Below are 20,721 nucleotides of genomic sequence, written 5' to 3' on the forward strand. Positions count from 1 at the left end.
TTTTTTTAAATAAAGTCTTATTGTGGACTTTGGTCCTTATATCAATGTCAATTCCAGATATACCCAGCCCTCCATAGAATGTCTTTCCTTGTAACACAGAAAAATAATCAAGCAAAACCCATGGTTACAGTGACTGTGTCTGATAGCATCTGCAACATTCCACACCCCTGTTCCTCCATCTTTCCAAGAAAATGAAGAAAGTACATTTCCTCTTCACTTCTTGAGTTCTTTCCAATGGTCTATAGTCCTATGAGCACAGTTCAGAAATAACTCCTTCTTGTAAACTCCCTCAGGGAAACCAGCTTCTCATGAGGGTCCCATTGAAGGAAGGACAAATGAAGTAATAAGCACAGAGGATTATAGTCAGAAAACTTGGGTTCTTTGTAGATGAAATAAATAATTTAGGAATCTTATTTTGCTAGTGACCCCTGGCAAGCTCTTCTCCCTTTTGGGGTCCCAGTTTCTTCATGTGGGAGTTGGTCTTTAAGTTCCTTCTAAGGTTCAGACCTAGGTTTCAATTTAGTGGCCCTAAAGCAGGGAATTGGGAATTTGGAGAATAGTCCTCTTCACTACCCCCTTTTCTGGTAGGCACAGAGCACACTGAAGCCCCTAACAGATCATGGCAGCAAGGCTGGGTTTCTCCTCAGGTGTCCTTCCCCCTTCCCACTCACCCTTCCCAGACTTCCATTCCCCAACTCACCTTCACAAGCAGCTCATAACGGGGGATCCTCTGTACCGGCTTGATCATGAGGTCAGATAGGGCCTGCTTCTCCTTGTTTTCCCGCATGCTTTGCTGCAACATATGTATATGTGAGGTGGGATGGAAGGGCCTGAGAGCTTTTATCCTCAAGCAAGCAGAGCATCCCCTGTCCAATCCCAGGCTCAGTCCTGAGAGAGGCAGAGACCCTGAAGAGAGACTTATATAAGGAAGGAGAGAAACCCAGAGATGAGGACAAAGACAGGATTGCCCAGAGATGGAAAGAGAGAAGGAATAAAGGAGAGAAAGATAGCTAGAGACAGAAAGACAAAGACACAGAGAGAGAGAGACAGTGAGAGAGACAGAAAGATCGAGACAGGGAGACAAAGACAGAGAGAAAGACAGAGATACAGAGACAGTGAGAGAGACAGAGTCAGTGAGACAGAGATAGTAAGAAAGAGAGAGAGAGAGAGAGAGAGAGAGCTTGTGTGAGAGTATATAAGAATCAAAGAGATAGAGAAAGATCAACAGAAACAGAAAAGAAAAGACAAGATCTATCTTCACAGTTTCTGTTCTTGGCAGCCTCTTCTCATCCAGTAAGGGGTTGTTTTTCAAAATGAATCAATCATTGTATGTATATACAGAGAGAGAGAAAAGAGGGAGAGAGAGAGAGAGAGAGAGAGAGAGAGAGAGAGAGAGAGAGAGAGAGAGAGAAAGAGAAGAGAAGAGAAGAGAAGAGAAGAGAAGAGAAGAGAAGAGAAGAGAAGAGAAGAGAAGAGAGAGGAGAGGAAAGGGGGAGGGGAGAGAGGAAAGAGGAGACAGACACAGAGACAGAGAGATAGACACAGAGAGACAGAGACAGAGAGAGAACAAGACAGAGAGACAGAGACAGAGACAAAGACACAGAGAAAAAATGAGACAGAGAGACAAAGACCAAGGAAGACACACACACACACAGAGACAAAGAGATAGAGACAGAGAAAGAGAAGGGAGGGGAGAAAGGAGAGTGGGGGAGAGAGAGGAGAGGAAGAGAGAGAAAGAGAGGGAAAGAGACAGAGACAGAAAGAGACAAAGACAGAGAAGAGAGAAACAGAGAGAGAAAGAGAGAGACAGAGAAAGAAAAGAGGGAGAGGATGGAGAAAGAGAGAAAGAAACAGAGACAGACACATAGAGAGAAACACACACAGAGAGACAGACAGAAACAGAAAGAGAGAATGACAATAGAGATGCTGCTTGGGGCCGGTGGGAGAGGGGAGGGAACAAAGGTTTAGGAGAGAGGGGGAGGGAGGGAGGGATGAAAGGAGAAGAGAAATGGGAGAAGAGAGAAAGAAGTGAGACAAGGAAAGGAAGAGTAGGAAATTGGAAGTGGGAAGAGGGAGAGAGGAGGGGGAAGGGTGAGGAGGGGGCGGGAGGTTCTTTTCATTTGGTTGAACTGTTTTGCTTTATTCATTTTCTATGTATTTTGTATATAACTGTGTTCATCTTATTTCTCCCCAGTAGAGTATAAATTCCTTGAGGACAGGGACTGATTTTTTTTTTGTCTTTATATTCCTTTGTACATAGTAGGGGCTTAATCAGTGTTTGCTGAATTGAAGTGAATTAAATTGAAGGCCTGATACACCATAAGGGCTCTATCATGTACATAGACTTTCTCTTGCTGCAAAACACAGGAAATGACCATTTCAAGTGATACAAAGTCCACTAAGATTCCAGCTTTTCCAGAAGCTCGAATTCTTTTTTTTAACTGGGGAAGAGACAGTAAATTTATATAGGAATTTAGGAAAACGCCCTCCAGCCAGCCCAGGTCCTCAGAATTTTTCTGATTGGCTGAAAGGGAACTTGGGATTGTAGAGTGGGCCAATGAGCTTGGACTAGTGCACAAAGGTGGATAACTCCCAAATAAGGGTGGGTATGTGAGAGTGGGAAATGGTGTCTCGGGAAAATAGATGCCATTTTGTTTTTGAATCACAAGAACCTATAAGTGTCTAGTCTTGATTTTTCTTTACAACTGCACATCTAATGCCATTCTGTGAGTGTTATCATTAATAGAAAGCACTCTTGGGGATTGGAGTAAGTAGTGGCAAAAGTTGGGAACAGAAAAAAACCAGTGATGTGAATACCAGATACCAGTGCCCACAATGATAGCAGGAGCAGGAAGGTGATTAGGGATGGGAACAGTGGACACCAGTCCCTGAGCCCAGGAAGCCAAACAAATTCAGAACCAGGGTAGGTCCAGGAAGCAGAGACTTCAGATAGGGGTCAGGGAAGTTTGGAAGGGACTAAAATGTGACAGTCCTTGACCTGAAGACAAAGGTCCTCAGGATTTCCTCCATATAACAGGAGTTTATAACTTTTTGTGAAGCCTGGGGACCTTTTCTCAGAATAATGTATTTAAGTGCATAAAAATAAAATTCCTAGGATGGCAAAAGAAACCAATTATATTGTTAATTATTAAAATGTTAATGATTAATAGTGTTAATTATTGAAATATTTTTTAAAATCAGTTTATAGTTTAGAAACTGTCTTAGAAAGGAATTGGAACCTTGAAAGTTGACAAAGTTCAGTAAAGGCCTGAAGCTCAGGGTAAAATCCCCTCCATGTTGTGAGCCTTCAAAGTTCACAAAAATAGTCCTTTTTTTTTTTTACATGGAATTCAACTTAATTCAATTTAAGTTAATTCTAAATCGATTCAACAAACACTGCCTAAAGTCCACTGCGTGCACATTGCTATATAAGACTATATCCCTGCCTTCATGGAACTCATGGTCTATTAGAATGGGGGTCCCTTAAAGCAACCAAAATAACCTCATTGGGGGTGGGTAGAGAGGATGAATTGTGTCCCCAAAGTCTAGCTCCTCATCCCAACATTCTCTTCATGGGGGTTCCCTCCTGCCTCCTTCTCCCCAGGCTGAGAGCCATTCCTGTGGGAGCCCCATCTCCCTATGCAACCTGGGCCCTGTACCTCCAAGAATTTGAGAAAGGCAGGCCGAGCTTCCTTGGCAATTCTCACAGCATCTTTGGCATTGAGGAAGTTATCAATGTAGGCTGAGTAGATGTTCACCAGGATGTCTTTGGAGAACTGAAATGGAGAAGAGGTGGGTGGGTGGGTGGGTGGATGTGAGGAAGGGTTGTCTTAGGGATCTTGATCTATCCAGTTCTCCCTGACTGCTCTAAGACCCACACTAACTCTAAGGCCCATATTACATAATAATCATCTTTGGACCATAGAATTTAGACCTGAAAGGACCTTAGAGACCTTCTAATCTAATCCTTTTATTTTATAGAAGATCAAACAATTGGTCCAAGTCACACATCTAGCAAGGATCAGAGCAGAGCTTCCAGTTTTGTGTCCGGAGTTCTTTCAGCCTTCCCACTCCAAGTCTCAGCTGCCTTGGGGTCAGCTCTATATTGAATCTAACCCTTAGATAGGGTGGGGGCAGGAGCAGTCAGTCATGGCAATATCAGTGTCTGGCTTTGGGATGGTCTCAGTATTTAGAGTAGAGGAGCAATATTTGGATCGGTTTCCAGGTTAGGGACAGTGTGACCTCTGGACCTACAGATCTTCCTATTACCTTCAGGATCTATCTAGGTTGGGGTATTAGTATCTGGGCAGTATCAGCATCTGGGATAGGAAAGTGTCTTGGTTGTATCCTGTGAAGATGGAGCAGGAAGCAATGTGACAGTCTGGATTTATGTCCCTGACTGGGCAAAAGGGTGTCTGTGGCTGACAGTCAGTGTCTGTGCCTGAAGGTCAGTGTCCAAGGCCAGAAATCCCTGGGCCTGGAGGTCATTGTTCAGAGAGAAGGTCAGTGTCTGTGCCTGGAGGTCAGTGTCCAAGGCCAGAAATCCCTGGGTCTGGAGGTCAGTGTTCAGAGAGAAGGGCAGTGGCTGTGGCTGGAAGTCAGTGTCCACTTTGGAGGGGGTCAGTGTTTGGACCTGGAGGTCAGTGTCCAGATGGGGTAGACATGAGTGTGCAAGGCAGGAGAGAGTTGGAGTCCAGGGTGGGGTGGGGTTTTTTGGGCAGGGCTGGAGTAGGGGAGAGTGGGGTGGACGGTGCTCACCGACTGCACAAGCAGGTCGCCCACTTTCTGCCGAGTGTGCCATTCTTGCACACGGTTCTGCACTTGCTCCAGAAACTGTTCATGGTGCTCCAGCAGCTCTGGAATCTGGTTGAAGATCTCATCCACCAGGGACGGGTCACACAGAACTGCATTCTCTGGCTGCTTGAGTGGCTGCATGTAACCCTGCATGGGACCAAGATGGGTTGGGAGGTGGCTGGGGCTGGTGAGCAGGCAGCTCCCCTCACTACTGAGCCTCAACCCTCTCAGGTCCCATTCAGTGAGACAAAGACACAGAGAGAAACATGCCCCAGGACACGTGTGTGCACATACATGCACACACCAGCAGTTAGCCAGTTTTCCGACTGCATTTATAGCCACAAGTCTTTCCCCACTCCAATTCATCCTCTAGGCAGTTGCAGGATGATTTTCCTAAAGCACAGGTTTTCCCATGTCACTCTACTATTCAATAAACTTCAGTGGCTTCCTATTACCTTCAGGATCAAATATAAAATCCAGTTTGACATTTAAAGCTCTTCACAATTTGACCTTTTAAAAATATATTTCCAGTCTTCTTATACATTACTCCTCCTTCATATATTCTATGGTCTAACCAGACTGGTCCACTTAATGTGCTTCACAGATGTTTGAGCTCCCATTACCATACCTTTGCACAAGATATTCTTATGATTACACTGTTCTTTTTCACCCTCATTTCTTACAAATCTGGGTTTTCTTCAAGTTTCAACTTCCCTTTCCTTTTTTTCCCTCTCAATAGTAATGTATTTTTCCAAATGTACATAAAGATAGTTTCCAACATTTGTTTTTGTAAAACTTTGTATTTCAAATTTCTTTTCTCCCTACTTTACTTTCTCCCTCCCCAAGACAGCAAGCTGATATAGGTTAAACATGTACAGGTCTTTTAAACATATTTCCATATTTGTCATGTTGTGCAAGAAAAATCAGATAAAAAGGAAAAAAATACAAGAAAAAAAAGCAAGCAAAGTGAAAATAGTATGCTTTGATTCACATTCAGTCTCTATATTTCTCTCTCTAGCTGCAAATGGCATTTTCCATCCCAAGTTTATTGGAATTGTTTAAGCTTCCCTCTCAACAGGGTGCTTTTTCAGGCTCTTGTTCCCCTTTCCTTGGGGCTGTCTTCTTTCTAAGGCTGCCCTCTATGGCTTCTTAAAAAAGTCTAGTATCAAAGGAGATAATATATTCAAAGTTCTTTATAAATAAAGTACAGAGGCTATAAGTTTGTTTGTTGTTGAGTTGTTTTTCAGTCTTATCTGACTCCATTTGTGACTCCATTTGGGGTTTTCTTGATACTGGAATCGTTTGCCATTTCCTCTCCAGCTCATTTTATAGTTAAGGAAACTGAGGCAAACAGGGTGAAGTGGCTTACCCAGAGTCACACAGCTAGGAAGTGTCTGAGATTGCATTTGAACTTAGGTCTGTCTGAAATCAGGCCCAGCACTCTGTTTACTAGCTGCCCCAAGTGTAGACCAGTCTTGGGTCACACAGCTATCTCTTTGCAGAACCAGGATTTCTGGTTCCCATCACCTACACTTGGCTACCCTGGAAGGAAAGCACTTGTAGGGCTTCTCTCTGTGCTTACCTGATTATTCAATTGCCATGGCAATGGAAGACAAGGCCAGTGGAGCAGCATTAATTAAGCATCTACTGAAAGAGATGGCCCTTGCCCTGTGGGAGCATCTAGTCTCAATATATTTTGAATTCTGCTACTTAGCACTTGAAAACCCTTAGGAAAATCATTCAGTGTACTGCTGGGTCTCTGTAAGCTAATTCACAAGCAGAGTGGAAGGTAGAGGCAGGGTGCTGTGAAGCTCCATCCTAAATAGCCAGCTGAGCAGCTGTGGGCTCTGAGGAAAACCAGGGCAGGCATTGTAATCACTGTTAATCACTTGGAAGTCTACGCTGTTTAGAGCCCTTGAAGGACCACAAATCCTTTTCTTCACAACAACCTAGTCCATAGAGAAGGTAACAATTATCGTGGCCATTTTATAAATGAGGAATGAGGTTCACAGAATCATGGATTCTGATCTAGGAGGGACCTCAGAGGCCATGAAGCCCAATATGCTCATTTTATAGATGAAAAAACCGAGGTCTGCTATTACCCAGGTAGGAAAGGTCAGGGCGGAGGTAGAATGGTAGCCCAGAACCTTTGTCTAAAGATCAGAGTCAATGTTCTCCCCACTGTCCTGTGTTGCCCCTGGTCTGCCCTGCCTCAGCCTGCTTTGGGATGGGGATTGCATTATATATTCACTGAAATCTTCTCGTCATTCTGAAGATTTGTGATCTTGTTTAGACCTGTGGAAAAACCATCTCACTTCCTTATTTTTCCAATAGAAACCAGACACACACCATTCTACTTCAGTATTTTTCCATTGGAAAGACACAAACTCTCTTTCCCATATCTCCAGTGGAAAGACATACACCACTCCATCCCCCATCTTTTTAATGGAAAGATACACAAGAGTCATCCTAATCCCCTTTTCTCCAATGGAAGAACAAAGATATTATTTTTTTTCCTATTTCTCCAAAGATAAGATTCATGAACACATTCTCTTCCCTATTTCTACCTGACTTCCAATTTTTCTCCTTTTAACCCTGCATGCCCTTTAGGTCAGGGGAGTCCAGATTTATACTCTTAGATATCAGGACATAGGGGAGATAGGAGAGGTGTGGATACTCTTACCTAAGACAGAGTAGATAAAAAACAGAGCCCCTTGCCCTGTCCCTGGGCCCCTCACCTGCATCAGCGTCCGAAGAGACTCCACATATGACTGTTCTGTGTCCAGTAGGGTCATGATGACATGTTTTCTCATGTCCTGGGAGAAAAAAGAGAATGGGAGAGGATAAGACTTCATTATGGGGACTCCCGTTTTCATCACTGTCATTGCTCAAGGCTAAGCATGGGGGGAAAGAATTCCCCTCTAGCTCAATCTTTAGAATCAATCCCTTTCCTCTCTTATTTCTGCCCTATTATTCCTGGGTTCTTGTATGTCCTTGTCAAGTACAAGTATCATCTGCCCTGCCATATGAGCATAAACTTTGTAAGGTGGCCCATTATGGGTACACAGCAGAGTCAGAGAATCCAGACTGATCCAACTGAAGCAATGATGATGATGACGATGATGATGATGTTAGGTGATGTATAAACATCCTTTAATCAGAGCTTTGAAATAGACTTTTAAAAATATTTTATTATTTTCCCAATTCCATTTAAAAACAATTTTTAACATTCATTAATTTTTTTTACCTTCAATTTCTCTTCCTTTTTCCCTCCTCTCCCTGTTCCCTGAGATGGTAAGCAATTTGAAACAATAGACTTTTGACATAGGCAGCGTAAGTATGATTATACCCATTTTATAGACTGAGAAACTGAGTTCTAGAATAAGGTGATTTTCCCAGAATAATAAAGATATTAAGTATCAGGTTTAAGATTAAAGAACTTAGATCTTCTGATATCATGATCATGATGACCTTTGCAGGGAGGGTCTAATTGCTAGGATGTCAGAACCCTAGAATCTCAAAGGAAAGGTATCTTTTCCAACTTCCATTCAAGAAGCAGGACTACATCCCCAGCTTCCTCACAGAGACCTCTAGCGATGGGGAGCTCATTCCTTCCCCAGACAGCCTCTGGGACAATACTCTTTGTGAAGTTTTTCCTTCATCGAGCCAAAATCTGACTCCTGGCAACTTCCATATAAAGTGGCTCCCCATTCTACCCTCTGGGGTCAAACAAAACAAGCCTAATTTGTCTTCCCAACCATAGCTCTTCAAATCCCTAAAGGCAAGCTATCAGGTCTGCCCTCTTCCCCACCAGTCTTTTCTTCTCCAGAACAAACATCCCTAGTTCTTTCAACCCACTTACACTGTGACCTGGTCTCCACACCTGGTCATTCCGTGTCCTTTGGACACTCCTCAGCTTGGCAATATCCCTCCACAAAGGTGAGCCCAGAAAGGAGCATGTGGTCTGCCCAGGCCACTGACTGCTAGGTGCTAGAACCACCAGATGTCAGACAGAGCTGGGAGGAACGTATCACATCACCTCAGGCAGAGGCCCCAAACATGGCCAGGGGGGCCTCCACTCTCCTGAGAGCTGCCTGAGCCAGAGTAAAATGAAATTAGGAAACATTTAACAAAATAACAAAAATGCAATGCTACACAAATATTACATCTTAACAAATCAACTGACTTATTGACTCAGTCAATGGACTAGATTGATTAAGCCAATATGTATGTGTTCCCTAAAGAGCTTTATGAATGAATGAATGAATAGTCCTTGTTCCTATTTGAGTTTGATATTACTGAATGAATTGTAATATCTTAGTTTGAGAGGAGAGGAAACTGAGACCCAAATAGGGCAGGGTCAGAGTATTTGAGAAGTAGAGCCAAGACTCAAATCCAGACCATTTGTCTCCAAATACAGTACTCCTTCTCCTCGATTGCCCACTGTATTCTCAAACCCCACCTACTCCAGGGGGCCATTCCTGATGGCTTTAGCCCACAAAGACCTCTCTTTTTCGCTGTGTTTTGGCAGCCCCAACTCAGTTTCTCTCTAGGCATTGACCAAGATCTGACTGGGGCAGCTGACCTTGTTCCATCCCCGAGTGTCAGCCAGAACTAGGATTCCTAGTAAAGAGAGCCCAACAACTGGACCTTTCCAACTCCAATATGGTGGGAAAGGGGCTACCTCAAATATAACATAAAACTCTTGCCTCCTTTGCCTTGTTATCTACTGGTCAAAGTCTCTGTCTCAACCAAGTAAAAATGTTTTGAGCTGATCTAGGTCCAAAATGTTCTCTGTTACATGGAGATCACAAGAAACAAAGATGGAGAGCTAGAAGGCAGAGACCTTAGAGGTCACCAATCCCAACATTTTCATTTTATAAATAAGGAAACTGAGACCCAGAGAGGCAAGTGATCTGCCTGAGCTCGCACTATTATTAAGTAGAATCATTTGAAATCAGGTTTTCTTGACTCCAAGTTTAATTCTCTATTAACTATATCAGTGTCTCACATGGGACTGAGGCAGGGGGTGATGTTTAAGATTCTAGGTTGTATGTGTGTAGACTTTAGCATTTGTATCATCGATTGTATCATATACCCAAAGCCATCCTATAGTCACCAGAGCCAGCCCCTGCCTCTTGGGCTGAGATAGATATTGACATCTTATACACTAGGAAGCTCCTGTCCAGGAAAGCTATTTTTACAGCCTCCCCTGGTTTCCCTTCTCAGAGAAGTCTAAGAAATTTCCTTCTGAAATCTAATTTGAATTTTTCCTGATATGAATCAGGGCCCCATTTCCTCTTGTCTTGCCCCAGGGCCATCCTTGGTGCTTAAAGAACCATGTTGTCCTGCTGGGATTTCTTATCCCCAAATCTAATGCTATCCACTGAAAGGGGCTTCCCCAAGAGCTCCTAGGCCAGTCTTCCGTGTCATGTACTGGGGAAAGGAGCATTCTTTCCTGGCTGGAAAAAGGGAGGATGGGGTAGAGATAAGTATATGTGGGACTAGGTGAGCAAGGAGCAAGGTTGTGTCGGGAACACCTGTAAGAAAACTCAATTGTGTCCCCTCATGAGATCAGAAGGTTTTGGGCGGGGGGTTGTCTTAGAGCTCATCGTGTCCATATAGGAAACTGAGGCTCAGTAGGAAAAGAACTTGCACAGGGTCACATAACAAGTAAATAGCAGAGCTGATGGTCAAATCCCAATGAAGCCAATGGACTCCAAAGCCAAGGCGCTTTCTTCCACAACACGTCGCTTTCAGCCCACCCCCGTCCTGCAGATGCCTCCAGGGCTCCCCTAGATGGCTTCCTGGCACAGAGACCTAGACCAAAGAACCTCAACTTCATGTAAGTCTGAGGGAATCACAGTCCCTAGCTCAGACACAGAGAGATACACAGAGACAGGGTGAACAGCCTGGAGAGAAACAGGGACAGAGACCCAGCAAGAGATTCATACAAAGACAAAAAGAGGTGCAGAATTCTGCTCTACATAGCCATGAAGGCAAAGAGAGCTGGGGACAGAGATGCAGAGATGTATGTCTCAGGGGCCCTCGGAAGGCTAAGTGTCTCCACACGGGGACGCACAGGGGTGCCCTGAGGCTAGATACCTGTAGACTCAGCCCTCCAGAAATGCTAGATCCCAAGTACCCCAACAACCCTTGCCCCCAAGTCCTGTGAAGTCACAAATACTCCACTCCTCAGTGGGTACTGGGAGGTCTTAGTATCCCTAGAACAAGCCACCCCAGAAGTACTTTGAGGTCCGAGATACCTCAGGGCCGAGTTCTCCAGAGGTACTGAGGTCATGGACACTCACATCCCACCCAGAGGGGCCACAAATACCCCAGTGCCACAGAGACATTGGCCCCAGACCCTTGGGAGGCACTTTGAGATCCCTTAAACCTCTAAACTCAGACTTCCAGGGACACTGTGAGGTCCCAATACCCCAGCATTCCAGAGACCTCACAAGGTCCTATATATATGCTTACCTCTAACCCCTAGACATACTGTGAAGTCCAACTTCCCTTCCCCCACACATACATTGTGAGGTCAGAAACCCTAAACTCTGCCCCAATATCATTATGTAACATATCGATAACCACAGCTCCCATGTCTATACCCTATAAGGCTGACAAAAGGTTTTCCTTCCAATAACCTAAGGAACATAGAATGTAAGTCTTTTCTTCCCTATTTTACAGATGGGCAAATTGAGACTCACATGGGAAAAATGAGCTCACAAGTCATAGATATTTTACAGACATTTCCCATCCTATCAGAGGTACCATCCAAATCTCAGAGGCCCTCCTGGTCTATTCACACGCTAGACCCGGAACCCTTGGGATTATTGACCTTCCCGCCCCAAACACGCATCTTAGCTATCTTTAAGGTGTACATCCAGGTCACAGAATTCCCTCGGAGACTTTCTCAGACTCCAGCCTTCCAGAAGGTTATCGATACCCCAAGATCCAGGTCCAAACACCCTAGAGACTGACACCTAACAATTCAGACACCTGCAATAACAGACTTCTAGCTGAACTGTTGTTGAACTTGACTCCCGGTTATTCAGAGACTCGCCAAACTCCAGGCCTCCCTACCAGAACGCTTCTCAGATAACAAAAAGGCTCCGGGCCTAAGAAGCCCAGGATCAGAGAGTCTTTCTGATCACAGACACCAGACTCGGGCCTCAGATCCCGGATCCCTCACACGGGAGAAGTCCTAAGACTGCAGAGCCCTTAGCGCTAGGCCAGTCTCTTGCCAGAGAGGAGGACAGACCACCCTCCAAGGCCACAGAGAGCAGGGCCTTTGGTCAGAGGCTTCCAAGCCCTCCTCAAGAGTCCAGAATTCCATGCCAGAGACCCCTAATTCCCCCTCAACAGAGCCAGAGTTCCAGGACTGAGACCCTAAGCCACCCTCACAAAAGACGCAGATCCCAGAGTTCTAGGCTAGAGATTCAACATAGACATAGCTCCGGAGTTCCAGGTCAGAGACCCCAAGTGACCCTCACACCCTGACAGACACAGATCTCAGAGTCAGAGACCCCCAAACACACACACACACACACACACACACACACACACACACACACACACACACTCAGTCCTAGTTCAGAGACCCACATTCAATAATTCAGAGACTTAAGCAATAGCCTCTCCCTTGAAAATACCCACTTAAAGAACTCAGAGGCCTTGGTCATACCCTTCCCCTAATAAACACCCCTAAGAACTCAAGAGTCCTGGATCACAGCCTCCCAGACCCCCTCTACAGACCCCCATGCAGTCACCTCCCAGTTCTGAGTTCCAGGTCACATACCCGAGAACCTGAAGCCCCCAGTAAAGATATTCTAGGCCCCAGAACTGTCCTCTCACTCCTAACTTGGCCCCTGAGAGGAGAGACAGCCTGGCTTTCCCCACCCCTAGCGTCCTGCCCCTGAAGACCCCAACCCCCCAGCCTTGTCACCTCATTGCTGCCTCCATTGCTCGGCCCTGGCAGGCCACTCGGGCCTGGCCCCATCCCTGTCCCCATCCCTAGCCCTGGCCCGGGCTGCTCGCCATCGCCCATCTCCCGCATGTCCTCCAGGGCGATGGTGAACTGGGCCAGGGTCTTCACCATCTGCAGCATGGGCCTGGGGGCCGGGGCCAAGGGCCAGGAGAGATGGATGAAGGGAGAGCTGCAGTTCCTAGAGCCTGGGCCCCGTGCTGCCGCCTGGTCTGTGCCTGGGCCGGCGGCCGCCTGCCTGCCGCTGGCTGTCAGGGGAAGCCGAGCCGAGCTGAGCCAGGCATCAGGCTGAGCAGGCGCAGCTCTGGAGGGGGAGGGATGGGGGGGAGCTGCAGGCGCGGGGGCTGGGAGGAGGCCCCTCACCCTCCCTTCTCTCCTCTCACACTCACACACGGCAAGATTGATTTACATTCAGTCACTCAGCAGCATGCCCTTGGAGAGATGTACCTGGCTTCCAAGGGGCACACACAGGCTCGGCTGCACATGTGCTCCCTGGCACAGCCCCCCTGCACACGCACTCACCCACACACTTGTTGGCACACGCAGGGAGGGATTCACAGAGCCACAAGTGCGCACGAGGTACGTGTGGAGTAAGAGTCATACATGTTCTCCTCAAGCCCATACAAAAGCCCGAGTTTACCCTCACCCCCAATTTGACCAACACACAAACATTCATTCTCCGATCAGTCCACACATGTTCTCATGGAGATATCCGGGGAGGGAGACACAAATGTACACATTTATATACATGTATATAAGCATGTATACGTGTAAGGTCTCATTGACATATTCAGGTAGATATAGTCATGGGTCCACATATTCCCACTGATTCACACATGTAGAGGGGACACATATTTCCAAATTAGAATCACAAACACATACACACATAAAATCATTAATTCATTCAGCAGAAATTTATTGATCCCTTATTCCGAGCAATGGAGGAGAATCTTGTCATAAGTTAGCCTTGCTCTCTACCTTCAGGATGATTGAGAAAAAACAATTCACATTTTTACTGTACCAGGGTACAAGACAAGGTATATCCTAGCACTCTCTTTTTAGATCTTCCCTTTCCTGGGAGGGAAGTGGATCCTGGATCACTAGCTCAATTTTATAAAGAGAGAAACTGAGACCCCAAGAGGGGGAAGGTCAAACAGCACATGCTAGCCCAAATCTTGCATAAACAAATCTTTATGTATGTATACAGGAAAGTGTGAATAGATGCTATTCTCCTTATTACTAAAAATAACAATGATTATAACAGTTCTTATTTTATAGCCCTTTATGGTTTGTAAAACATTTCCTTACAATAGTTTTGCAGAGGAGATTGTAGAAAGAATATTGTCCCCATTTTGCAGATAGAGAAAACTGAGACCAGGAGAGGTGAGGTAACCTCTTTAGGATGACATATCTATTGATTGTTTGAGTATGTACACAATTACATGCTTTTTTCACACAAGGACTACCTAAGAGCCAACTCTGAAAAATGGAATAGTGCAGCATGTCAGAAGCCCCTTGTTATGTTACTAGTAATAGACACAGCCCCACATCCTCACTGAGCACCACTGCAAACAGGAGCCATTGGTCAGTATTTATGATGTGAAGCCATCCCAGACTTCTCCCCTTCTGAGAAAACTGGCTCTGAACTGTGTCCCTAGCAGTGGGGATGAGCTACAGGTCCTCCAGGTGACTCGGACTTCGCTGGTAAGAGCCAGGGTTCAATGTGGAGTCCAAGATCATATGCCTTTTGTGACATTCGCTCCTTTAAGTAGATGCCCCCCCCATCTATATTTCTGGCTCTCCTGGACTCAACACCCACACCCATCACTGCCTGCTGGTGGGGATGGCTGTGATGAGGGATGGGGATGACTAGGGGGGATGATGGGAGTAGGGATAGAAGCCATAATTGTGATGGTGGTGAGAATGATGGCAAAGAGAATCCCAGCCGACTGTTATGGGGTATTTTTAATGTACTTGAGAAAGACACCATGACTTAGTGGCTAAAGAGCTAACCTCAGAGTCAGTCTGACACATATGGCTGTGTGATCTTAAATGAATGAGTCACTTAATCTTTGAGTGCTATAAGCCACCCTCTAAGGCAATAAATTGCAAAGAAAGTGCCAACTTGCGTTGAGTTTCCTTCCCTGAGTTTTCCTGTACTCATGAAACCACAGGTTTCCTAACCCTATATGTGCTTTATTTAAATATATTATTCATCTCACTTGCTCTCCACAAACTATGAGGTCAGGACTATAAGTTTAATTATACCCATTTTACAGGTGATAGGAATGATGATATCTCAGCAGACATGCCATAAATAAATAAAATATCCACCACACTATAGCATGCCTTTGTCTGTACCTAGGGGCTTAATAAATGCTTGTTTGATTGTTTAAAAGAAGGTTTTCTGGGGATTTTAATTTCACCACTTGGGATTTTCCCTGCTCTGTGCTGGGGCAGGAGACCATAGAAACTGAGGCTTCCTGGGGCTAATGGGCCTGGACCTGAGCCTGGAACTTAGCAGTAGGAAAGGATTTCCTTTGGTACTTAAAACATGGAGGATATGAGCATAAATTTTGTAAGGTGGCCCATTATGGGTACACAGCAGAGTCAGAGAATCCAGACTGATCCAACTGAAGCAATGATGATGATGATGATGATGATAGTTGATGTATAAACATCCTTTAATCAGAGCTTTGAAATAGACTTTTAAAAATATTTTATTATTTTCCCAATTCCATTTAAAAACAATTTTTAACATTCATTAATTTTTTTTTTTACTTTCAATTTCTCTTCCTTTCTCCCTCCTCTCCCTGTTCCCTGAGATGGTAAGCAATTTGAAACAATAGACTTTTGACATAGGCAGTGTAAGTATGATTATACCTATTTTATAGACTGAGAAACTGAGTTCTAGAATGATAAGGTGATTTTCCCAGAATAATAAAGATAGTAAGTATCAGGTTTAAGATTAAAGAACCTAGATCTTCTGATATCATGATCATGATGACCTTTGCAGGGAGGGTCTAATTGCCAGGATGTCAGAACCCTAGAATCTCAAAGGAAAGGTATCTTTTCCAACTTCCATTCAAGAAGCAGGACTACATCCCCAGCTTCCTCACAGAGACCTCTAGCGATGGGGAGCTCATTCCTTCCCCAGACAGCCTCTGGGACAATACTCTTTGTGAAGTTTTTCCTTCATCGAGCCAAAATCTGACTCCTGGCAACTTCCATATAAAGTGGTTCCCCATTCTACCCTCTGGGGTCAAACAAAAGAAGCCTAATTTGTCTTCCCAACCATAGCTCTTCAAATCCCTAAAGGCAAGCTATCAGGTCTGCCCTCTTCCCCACCAGTCTTTTCTTCTCCAGAACAAACATCCCTAGTTCTTTCAACCCACTTACACTGTGACCTGGTCTCCACACCTGGTCATTCCGTGTCCTTTGGACACTCCTCAGCTTGGCAATATCCCTCCACAAAGGTGAGCCCAGAAAGGAGCATGTGGTCTGCCCAGGCCACTGACTGCTAGGTGCTAGAACCACCAGATGTCAGACAGAGCTGGGAGGAACGTATCACATCACCTCAGGCAGAGGCCCCAAACATGGCCAGGGGGGCCTCCACTCTCCTGAGAGCTGCCTGAGCCAGAGTAAAATGAAATTAGGAAACATTTAACAAAATAACAAAAATGCAATGCTACACAAATATTACATCTTAACAAATCAACTGACTTATTGACTCAGTCAATGGACTAGATTGATTAAGCCAATATGTATGTGTTCCCTAAGGAGCTTTATGGATGAATGAATGAATTGTTCCTTGTAGATAAGGAAACTTGTGTTGGAATCCCACTTCAGGTACTTATGAGCATTCTGTGATCATGGACAATTGTTAGTCTCTCAGAACCTCAGTGTTTTTATCTGTACAATGGAGAGGATTCTCTCCATGCTTCAGAAGAAAAGCCATCCTCAAAGCACTAAATAAATCTCAGAACAATAGTTAGCTCAGAATGCTCTTATTATTGGCTCTAAGGAAGCATTTTTATAATCACTTTTTTCTGTTCTCCTCCTTCGGCGATATTCTTCTTGTTCTTCCTCTCTCCAGTTGTCATAGGCAAGCTAGGACAAGCTAGCACCCTGAGCCAGGCGGATGAGCAGAGGAGAGCTTGGAATGAAGTTCCATGGAGTGACAGTACACTTTAGGGAATATGAGAGGACCAGGCCTGGGGGGGGGTATTACATGAACAGAGACTCAGGAGGAGCCACACTGAACAGGAGAAGAGACAGAAGGTATAGCTGGAACACAGGACAAGGAGAAGAAAAATTAAATGGACCTGGGGCCAGAGCTCTGTCCTCTGGATTGTAGATGGGGCTAAATCTGGTGAGTTCTCAGATTTTCTAAGGTGCTCAGTGAAACCCAAGTCAATCTTTTCCAAGGATCCTCTGCTTCCCCAAGAGCCACTAGGAGCAATCAAGGATTTCAAGGGGCCTGGATTTTAGCCCACCTACCCTAGGCAAAGCTGCTCAACTGAAGGTGGGAGGGAAACATTGGAGCAAGAGGCTTGAGAGACCCCAGAGGTATCTTAGGAGGAAGAGGAGAATGCTTAGGGAGGCTTCAGTTTGCGGGGGGAAGGGGGAGGAGCTCAGGACCAGAGCCTGCTTTACTAATGAGGTAAGATCCCAGTCCATGAGCTGTCACCATGGCAACCAAGGCTACCAAGGGGTCTGGGTGAGCCTGGCAGGGAAATTTCCTGGGGTAGGATGAAACACTCACACACACACAGATTCTCACCCACATCCACCCCCACAGACATGCACAGAAAGATAAAGACAGATGCTAATATACAGACACACTTACCCACAGACAAACACAGAAGAGAGATGTACACAGATAAACAGAAAGACAGAAACGCAGAGGTGCAAACGTAGATACGAAGCTGCACCTTTAGACATACACAAAAAGATAAAAAGACATCCAGATACACACCCACACTCACAGACATTCAGAGAGAGAAGGATACAGCAGAAATACAACACAGGTAACCACACACAAACAGATAAAAGAGATGAGATGACACATAGTAACACTTGCATCTATTGGCTGACACAGCCCTGCCGCCCACATGGCCACAGACGGATACAGATGTATCCATCCAGACAGTTACATCTGCTCACACACACACACACACACACACACACACAGAGAGAGAGAAAGAGAGAGAGAGAGACAGAGAGACAGAGACAGACAGAGACAGAGACAGAGAAAGCGAGAGACACAGAGAGATAAAAAGAGACAGAGACAGAGACAGAGATTCAGAGGGAGACACAGAGAGAGAGAGCAACAGAGAGAGTCATAGAGAGAGACAGAGACAGAGATTCAGAGGGAGACAGAGACAGAGAGACACATACACAGAGAGACAGAGAGGTAAAGCCCAAGACCACTTAGGACTTGAAGAGGTGCCATCAATCTGCCACATCAGAAAATTCCAATTCCAATGCCCAGTCTGAACTTTCTCTCTCTGCTTTTGAGGAAGGGGAGACTAACTCACCCCATTTTCCAAACACATAGAGTAATTTTCCCCGACCCATTTCTTCCTCCTGAACTTACAGTCTGAGGAAGATGTAAACTTGGTGGAGGGATCAGCCTGTGACTTAGATATATCTATCTGACCAGGCAGAGTCTGATCCCCATGGTGGGGGTATGGGGAACCGGCAAAGGACTAGGGGAGCTCAGAGAAAGCAGAGAGCATGCAATGTTTTGGGGAAAGCACCAGTTAGAGTTGGAGGGCTTGGATTCAAATCCCATTTCTGAGGCATGATCTTGAACAAGTCACCTCACCTTCATGAGCATGTTTTTCCTCATCTGTAAAATGAAAGACAAAGTCTCTGAGATCCCTTCTTCTCCATATCTATGCCTGAATGACTGCCTGATTGGAGACTGTGAGTTGGATAATGGCAAATTTTCTGGAGGAGGTAACCTCTGAATTGAACCCTGGACAGGAAGGATTTTAATAGGAGAAGATGGAGAAGGGGAGGGACCTTCTTGACATAGAGGACCATGTAAGCAGAGGGAAGAAGTGGGTGTTGACAAATAACAAACTATAGCAAGAAGGGTCTAAGGGGAGATGACGTAGAGAATGAAGTTGTCACACACTGCACAGTGTGCTGTGGCCTTGAATGATGAGATGAGGAAGCTGGGCTCTAGGACTATGGGGAATTATGTAAGGATTTTGAGGAGGATAGAGATGCAGTTAGAGCTAGGCATGGGAAGATGGTTCTGGCCAGATGGACAGAAGGATTAGAGGAGAAAGTTCTGCAGTGTTTTCCCAGGGAGCTCCAATGAAAAACTCTGTCATCAGACAGAGAGACAGAGACAGAGAAAAGACATTTGCCTGGCCACTCCATCGATTAATCATTCAGTAAACATTCAAGCGCTCTGTGCACCATGGTGCTATCTAGCTGCCCCTGAAATTATAGGACCAGAGTCCTGCCCACTGGGCAGTCTGGGCCTGATGGTGACACTATGGGCCTGAGTATCCTCATCTGTAAAATGAGAGGTCTGACCTAAAGCCCTCTGATTCTGTGAGCCAACATAGCCATATCAGTCTTACCAAAATATATTGAGTCAAAAGTGAAATCATAGTGCAAAGGGTGCTTGGCTTAGAGTCAGGAAGACTAATTTTCCTGGATTCAAATTAGCCTCAGATACACTTACCAGGTGCATGACCCTGGTCAAGTCACTGCACCCTGTTTGTCTCAGTTTCCTTATCTGTAAAGTGAGCTGGAGAAGGAAACCACTACAAACCACTACACTATCTATGCCACGAAACCCCAAATGGGGTCATAAGGAGTCAGAAATGACTGAAAAAAATGACTGAATAATAACAACTATGCACAATATACGTATGAAATAAATTCACAGTAATTTGGATAGAGAGGCACTAGTATCTGGGATGAACTTTGAAAGAAATGAGTCTAAAAGGCTGGCTGAAGTGAGGAAGGATAGGAAGCCCTGGAGTTTATTGAGAAGGAAGATGAACATAGCAAATGCCGGATACTTGCTTCTCATATGAGATTCTCTATCTGAAGACTTGGGGCATTTTTCCTGGCTGATCTTCATACCCAGAATGTACTTCCTCCTTATCCCTACCTCTTTTCCTATCCCTCTTAATTCTAGTGCCTGCCCTGTGTTGATTATTTCCAGTTTATCTTATATTATTGTTGTTACTCGTCCTTCATTTTCAGACCAATGAAATCACAGGGAATGTCTTGACTTGAAAATGAATTGGATTTAAGTGAGGCACAATTGTACAAAGTCATCATCCTTATTCTTCCAGAGACAGGGAAGTCAAATGACAAATGATTTGATTTACAAAAATCAAATTGACTGACAATGGCTCAGGGTGCAGTGGATGACCTTGGTATTTTCAGTGTCCAACCAAGCTCTAAAAGCTTCACAGGGCCCACTTCAAATGCCTTTGTGGAATAAATGGAGGTCTTTACATGCTTGGGGTAGACATCCCCCCAACTCACTGATGGTTTTAGGCCTATTGGTTACCCTTAACCTGATTTAGCCCATTTGCCTTGACAGTTTGACCAGGGTGTGGCCCTACTACAGCTCCAATTTATCCTATATATAGATTGTTAGTACATAGTCATTTTCATGTTGTCTTTGCCATCAGGCCGTGAGCTCCTTGAAAGAAGGGACTGAATTTTCTCTTATCACTCAACAAAGTGTCTGATACATAGTAGGTGCTTAAAACTATTTATTAACCAATTGACTAGACCGGCACAGAACCGGCCACATGGGGCTTTAGCAAGAATCCCTTCCCTGATTGTTTTTTGAAAATAATGCCTTTTCCCCTCAGGTCCCATGTAAAACTTTTCTTTTTCAACTCTGTTATCATGTAATATTATATACTGAATTGTCTGTGTTTATGTCTCAC

At 44.9% G+C, this 20,721-nt stretch overlaps 1 protein-coding gene across 2 annotated transcripts in view; it reads right to left on the bottom strand.

The window, feature by feature from the left end:
* ARHGEF17 (Rho guanine nucleotide exchange factor 17) overlaps positions 1-20,721 on the bottom strand; it is a 146,782-nt gene that overhangs the window by 35,242 nt on the left and 90,819 nt on the right. For both annotated transcript variants that reach the window (XM_051987164.1, XM_051987163.1), the window contains exons 2-5: positions 7,533-7,610; positions 4,759-4,941; positions 3,660-3,776; positions 701-793 (exon numbers count right to left, since the gene is read on the bottom strand). In XM_051987164.1, the coding sequence (XP_051843124.1) occupies positions 701-793; positions 3,660-3,776; positions 4,759-4,941; positions 7,533-7,610 (471 nt within the window). The remainder of the gene's footprint in view (positions 1-700; positions 794-3,659; positions 3,777-4,758; positions 4,942-7,532; positions 7,611-20,721) is intronic.

Source organism: Antechinus flavipes, chromosome 3 (assembly GCF_016432865.1).
Source record: "Antechinus flavipes isolate AdamAnt ecotype Samford, QLD, Australia chromosome 3, AdamAnt_v2, whole genome shotgun sequence".
NCBI lineage: Eukaryota > Metazoa > Chordata > Mammalia > Dasyuromorphia > Dasyuridae > Antechinus > Antechinus flavipes.